The 7,034-nt window shown below is 35.8% G+C and overlaps 1 protein-coding gene across 2 annotated transcripts; it reads right to left on the bottom strand.

Annotated features, from left to right (window-relative positions):
* Window positions 1-674: 674 nt before the first annotated feature.
* On the bottom strand, window positions 675-5,406 carry LOC122141270 (RNA-binding motif protein, X-linked 2-like). 2 transcript variants are annotated; one of them, XM_042748111.1, is made up of 6 exons: window positions 5,281-5,406; window positions 4,588-4,703; window positions 3,130-3,181; window positions 2,899-3,028; window positions 1,542-1,728; window positions 675-1,406 (listed from the first exon to the last, which is right to left on the bottom strand). In XM_042748111.1, the coding sequence occupies exons 1-6, from the start codon at window positions 5,283-5,285 to the stop codon at window positions 880-882; spliced, it is 1,017 nt and encodes a 338-aa protein (XP_042604045.1). In that variant the 5' UTR covers window positions 5,286-5,406; the 3' UTR covers window positions 675-879. The 2 variants fall into 2 exon arrangements, with proteins under 2 accessions (XP_042604045.1, XP_042604044.1); XM_042748110.1 differs by lacking the exon at window positions 5,281-5,406 and having other exon boundaries at window positions 4,588-4,711.
* Window positions 5,407-7,034: the final 1,628 nt, after the last annotated feature.

Below are 7,034 nucleotides of genomic sequence, written 5' to 3'. Positions count from 1 at the left end.
TTGACCTTTAACCTTGAGTATTGACTTGAACGTTTAGTGTCTGTGACAGAACAAGACTAATGGAGTCACATCTGCAGTACTCCTGATTGGCCAATTATGAATACTTCGTATTTGACCGTTCATAAATTGAACAGATCATAGTAACTTGAGATTAAAACAGATTGACTTAAGGATGATTTGCTTAATTTACTTTATTGTTTTGCTATGAAAAGAAATTGTTTTGGGCATGAAAGGAATAGTGTGATTTTGTTATTTATTTTTTAATCAGGCTAGATAAATTTACAGCAACAGATTTCCAATAATCACACCACACATTTAAATGTTCAACTTAGTGTTTATTAGTATTGAATTATGTGTGTGTTTTTTTACTCAGAGTATATCTGTGTAATTGTTTTATCTTTTCTTGCTAGGTTATTGAATATGTTGTCGTGGCCATAGTGATCATTATTATTCAAAATTAGCGACAAAATGCTTTTTCCTGTTGTGCAGGTATAAATGAGTAATGTGCACATCTGCTTGGTCTGAGATGTTTTTTTGTAGTTTTTGTTTTTTATTTAACACCCTTATCTAAATGTTTTTTTTATCCATAATGATTCGTGTTCTTTGATTGCATCGTAATTTTGGAGTTTATTGTTGACACTATTACGACATTTTTGGTTTTTGTACCATTTAAATTCAAATAAATTAATTTATTTGTCAAATGAGTGTACTGTGTGTAACATAATGCCAGGTAGCCATTATACAGTTAATTATTGCAGACAGATATTTTAAAATTCTGAACATTTATTTACATTTCTGAGGTACACACACAAAAAAATAGTAGAGTCCATTTTGTCCCCCTCCCCGCCCCCACCATGAAAGTTAAATTACTATCTCTGTTCAATTTCGCCTGTATTCTCTTTCACGACTGTGATCTCTGTGTTTGGAAAACCCTTGGTCACTTCCTCTGTCTCGCTCCCTTCTGTCTCTCTCTCGTTCCCTGTCTCTATCACGTTCCCTTTCTCTCTCACGCTCTCTTTCCCCATTATTCTCTCGATCAAAACCTCTCCCTTTGTCTCTTTCTCTGTCTCCCTGCCGTGTGTCTTCATGTCTTTTATCCTCTCTGTTTCTGTCTGTCTTTTTGTCTTCCTCTCTATCTCTTTCCCTCTCACCTCTATACCTATCTCTGAATCTGTCCGCCTCATCTGCTCTGTCTTGTGGGTTCCTGAAGTCTTGTCCTGATCGGTCCCTTCTGCTTCCTGCCGGTCCTTTCGCGGCATACTTCTCATATGCCGTGTCCTCCTTCTCCTTCTTCACTCTGACAGGAGATGATGCTGACGGCTCAGTCTGTGCCTCACGTTTCTCTTCCTTTAGTGCTTTTTTCTTCTCTTTCTTCTCCTTCTTCTTTTTTTTCTTCTCCTTTTTATCTGAAGTATAACAACATAAATCAGTCATTCAGTCAAAAAAAAAATACTGTTTATTAAATAATAAAAGATAAACATCTTGAAAAAAATCATATCAAATGTAATAACATTTACTGAACAAATATAACCTCTTTTCACCTTTTTTTGGCTTTTTCACAGGTACAGCATATTCTTCCTCAGACCCTGACTCAAAGGAGGAAGGCGGGGGGAGTTTAGGAGCACATCCCTCTTCTCGCAAACGTTTAGTGACATCATCAATGTCTTCGTTGTCCTTGGGTGGTCGATAATTTGCTACATGGTCCACACGTATGGTCCGGCCCTTGATCTTTAAAGCAGAAAAAAAAAAATTAAGAAACAAAAATATATGCAACAAATGGGTCAATTACATGACACTATTTTTTCCCCGATATATGAGTTCCTTTCTTAATGAATAGATGAAGGAAGGAAGGAATTAAATAAAATATAATCATTTGACCTCTTTATAACAAACTAGGGCTGGGCGATAAAGGCAAAAATATTATCACAATATATTATTTTCCATATCACACAATACTGATATTTATCACAATATTAATTTACCATTAATGGGGAATTAAATACTGTCCACGTGTTTCTAGGCCTTGAGAATAAACAAAAAAAAAAACTTTTCACACAATAATAATAATAACAAAACAATAAAAAAAATTTAGGGCCCCATGAAATTCGCTATATTTTTTCCTTAATTCTTTTTTCCTTTTTATTTTTTTCTGTATTTTGTGTTTTATGATTCAATACAAATTTATCAAAAAAATGGTGTCTAATAAAATAAATTAATAAATAATAATAAAATTAATAGTTTGGTCATTCTTTTAAAATGTAATGAAAATAAATAAATTTACAACAAAACATTGCATTTTTATTGTCAAGCATACTGTATAAATGAATGAAAAATGCCTGTTGTATGTTATTCCTTAAAAATAATAATAACAATAATAATACTTTGAGAATTATATTTTAGTATACAAGTGTAATATATTTCTGACAATTTCTTCAAGTTAAACCAGACTTTTAATGTGACATGTTGTCGTGAAGTTCTTTCAGTTTCAGTGTGTATTTGATGGTAGTAGTTTTTTTTATTTTTTTTTCAAATGAAACAGTATAATCATGCAGACTTATTAGCAGCATGCATGGACTGGCTGCTTTCGCCTTTACTTCTGCTGTGTAATAGACTGTAAGGTTAAACCATATCAAGTAAAAATGTCCAGAGCTTATCATCTTCAACATAAAATTTTACCGCAATCTCAATATGATATTGTTTTATCACCTATCCCAGGTGATATTGTAAAACAACAACAAAACTTTTAACTAATAAATAATGTCACTGACCTACATCTATCATTTACCAATTTACATTTTAATATATATGTAAGAACATTAAATATGATTATTTTAACACGTAGAACATAGTCCATTAGTAAGCACACAACTGAATAAGCAACTGGAAGAAGCCTTTCACCTTGATTCCATTAAAGTTATCCACCGCCAGAATGGTGCTCCTTTGATCTTCATAGCACAGGAAGCAGAATCCTTTGGATTTGCCCGACTTTTTATCTCGCACCAAATTGATGTTGGCAATCTCTCCGTACCTGAGATGCACAGATCAAGCTTTACTAGGAGAAAAGTGCTGACTTCTTTAGCAGGAAATGAAATGTAGGCAAAAACATGGGGATGAGCAATTAGGACTTACTGAGAGAAAACACAGATGACGTCTCCTTCTGTCAGCTCATATGGAAGTCCACCTGTAGATTTATTACAGCATATTTACATACAGTGCTGACTGGGTTGGCATTAAATAAAATAAATACATAATTCACTAACAAAATGTTGTTACATTTTTTAACAGTTCTCTTTAGTCTAGCAAATATATGTGAGATAAAAAGCAATGAATATACATCACTTTGAAATCTGACACGATCAAATCAGGATTACAGTACTGTGTACTAGAACGGGCTTCAGAGAAAGACTGAGATTGTGCCATTTTGTACAGAAGCACATTTTCAGTGTCAAATAGGTGAATGCCGCCACCATCTGGCAGAATATATCCTATCCCAGAGATCTCCAACCGTGCTACCCGAGAGTTACTTTCCTGCAGACTTCAGTTCTGCTTCAACACACCTGTCAGTTATTTTCAAGTAACTCTAAAGACCTTGTATGGCTGGTTCTGGTGTGTTTGATTAGGGTTAGAGCAGAAATCTGCAGGACAGTAGCTCTCCAGGAGCAGGATTTGAGACCCTGGCCTATGCAGAGAGCATTTTAGTGTTTAGTCTAAGAAGCCCATTGCCCAGTATTGTTAAAGGGATACTCCACGCCAAGATGAAAATTTTGTCATTATTCACTCACCCCCATGTCGTTCCAAACCCGTAAAAGTTTTGTTCGTCTTCGGAACACAATTTAAGATATTTTGGATGAAAACCGGGAGGCTTGAGACTGTCCCATAGACTGACAAATAAATAACAGTGTCAAGGTCCAGGAAAGAATGAAAAGCATCATCAGAATACTCCATCTGCCATCAGTGATTCAACTGTAACGTTATGAAGCGACGACGATACTTTTGTACACGAAGAAAACAAAAATAACGACTTTAGTCAACAATTCCTCTCCTTTGTGTCTCTCCAAATTAGCGCCATTTTGGCAATTCTGAGCTGTACACAGCCGGCTTACGCTCTTCTGTATCAGCCGCGCCACAAGGATACGTTTTTTACGCGTATTTATGTTTTGGTTTCAAACAAAACACAACATCGTAAATCCCACAAACACAAAAAAGGACATAAACCATCTGCGTACTGCTCAGATTTGCCAAAATGGCGCTACGCTGATTTGGAGAGATACAGAGGAGAGGAATTGTTGAATAAAGTCGATATTTTTGTTTTCTTCGTGTACAAAAAGTATTCTCGTTGCTTCATAACGTCACGGTTGAACCACTGATGGCAGATGGAGTATTCTGATGATACTTTTCTGGACCTTGACACTGTTATTATTTGTCAGTCTATGGGACAGTCACAGGCCTCCCGGTTTTCATCCAAAATATATTAATTGTGTTCTGAAGACGAACGAAGCTTTTATGTGTTTGGAACGACATGGGGGTAAGTGAATAATGACAAAATTTTCATTTTGGGGTGGAGTATCCCTTTAAGCAGTCACTTACCGATAAAGATCCAGGCGCTGTCCTTATAGACTGAGTGCCAGGACACACTGTCTTTGACATCAAGTTGAGCCTCTTTTTCATTCAGTTCATTGATGAGTTTCACTTTGGTAAGCGGACTGCACATAAATAACAGAGATAAAACTAGCATACATTTGCATGTCTTTTATCCTGTACGCAATTTATTGTCTCTATTATTGTTATTCTGTTGTGGGGTCTGCATCATAAGATCAACGTGTGTAAGAATTTACGATTCATCTATCAGGGGCATTTATGACTACTTGTAGTCGTGAAAAACTAAACATTTTATCACAAATATTTAAATGTGGCAATACAGTAACCTATAATGTAACGTTGATAAGAATTATTTTTACTATGTATTCCGAAAGATTAACGTTAGTCGTCTTAGTGTTTCATTCACGTTAACCAATTTAATTTTCTTGTTATTTGTCGGTGTACTATAAATTAATCAAAAAGAATAACTGAATCGAGAATAAGTAAAGTAGTTTACGTTTATGTGTTAGCAGATGAATAATTAGCATTTGGCTACTGCTGCAAAAACCGAGGCCAGTTATTTAGATTTCAACTTCCTGTTTCAATCCTGACGGCTCTAGGAATTTTCTTAGACTTATTAGAATCATATGACAACAAATGCACGCGAGATTTTTTAATTCAAACATTCAAATCATCGCTTACTTCATTGTGATGAGCCGCAGTCACTCCAGAACGATTTCTTTCCGAGTTTTCGAAGTTCACACGTGGACTATTTTCTTCCGGGTTAGGAACAAAGGATTGTGGGATATGTAGTTGACTCACTGAGCAGTGCAGTTTCTGCGTTATCATTACATATTGTGTGTTTGTAACTTAGAGTGTATTTCTCAAAACTAGCTATTGATTTTACAGTTGAAGGGCTGAAGCAAACACTGAAGCAAGGTCTTCAATAAATTAAAATAGTAGCCTAAACAGTTTGGTTGGTGTATATATTGCCTGTATATGGAACCCAGAACACTGTGGCAGGGACCTTTGGGAAGCTCTGGGTGACTCCATTATTTAAACATGTCTGGGTGCAGCAGAACTTAAACTTAACTGTGTCCACTTAAGTTAAAACTTAACTAACTATAACTAAACTAACTAGTCCTGCAAGACACTAAAACAATTTGGAAAGTAACCTTCCCAACACTGGACCCTCCTCACCATGAAATGTTACAAATTAGACAAATGGTATAAAAACACAACTTGTCATCTGTGCATTTTATGAGGATTGACTATATGACAGTTGCAATGAAAACATTGGAAGCAGCCGTCCATATTCAGATCATATTAGAACAAACTAAACCAACAAACAAACAAATATCAATATATTTGCTCTTCAGGCAACCCAAATAAAACAGCAGCATTCTGTACAGAATGATGGAGTAATGCCTGGTTATTACCTTTAACTTCACACCTGCTTTCTAAGCTGGAAAACATGAGTCATGAGGCCATCTTTTATAAAACCACTGTTTTTCTTTATTTGTATGATTAAGAATTGAAAGAGTTCAGATGCAAAAGTCTCTAAGTGCCGTTTGAAATTTCACTTTAATAGCAATGAATAGGTACTTTCCATTGCCGTTTAATTGAAATAACTGAATAAACATAGGAGCCTGATAAAAAATGCTGTTTTAGAAGAAAATTTCAAATGGCACTTTGGATCTCTTTAATTGCAATGCTTCTTTGTTGTAATGAAGATCTCACCATCTAAGAAGCCACTAGTATCCATCGAACTGATATCTCTGCTGTCTGGGGAAAAGCTGGTGATCATGCAAAACAGCATTACCTCCAGCAACCACACCGTTGCCTTCTTCCCACGGTTCTCACTCTTTTCAAAGTACTCAGGAGGGCACTACCTTGCTGTCCTGGAGGGCAGACGTATGTTTTACCACTGCATGTTTTGTCACTTTACTCTGACATCATTTAATTTGGTCTATGAAAACACTGTTATGATTGGCTTTTTTTTTCTTTTTCACTCCACATTCTCATCCTGAGTTTTGGTGGATTTGGGGTGGGACAAACAAACCTCTAAAACCTCCTTGAGGTCGGTGGCTGTGATTGGCCCCATGTACACACTCCTCTCCTCACTCCTTTCTCTCTACGAGACCATTGTTGTCCCATGATCAACACAATAAAACTCACTAAAAGTGATTAAACAACTGTATAGGCTACACAATGTAAACACGGTTGATAACAGCAGGTGAATTTCATGCTTTATATAGTCCAGTGTCACATTCTGAAACCCATAGAGAGCTAAAAGCAGGAGATTGTCATTATTTAATGTTAAAACTATATATATACATACACACAGTGCCATGAAAAGGTTTTTGCCCCCTTCCTGTTTTGTACATTTTTTGCATATTTGTCACACTTAAAATATTCAGATCATCAGACAAATGATGATTTCATTTTTTAAGGGA

The sequence above is a fragment of the Cyprinus carpio genome, chromosome B21, assembly GCF_018340385.1.
Source record: "Cyprinus carpio isolate SPL01 chromosome B21, ASM1834038v1, whole genome shotgun sequence".
Lineage (NCBI taxonomy): Eukaryota > Metazoa > Chordata > Actinopteri > Cypriniformes > Cyprinidae > Cyprinus > Cyprinus carpio.
Note: the sequence above shows the minus strand (reverse complement) of the source record. Positions and strands in the feature narration are given on the sequence as shown.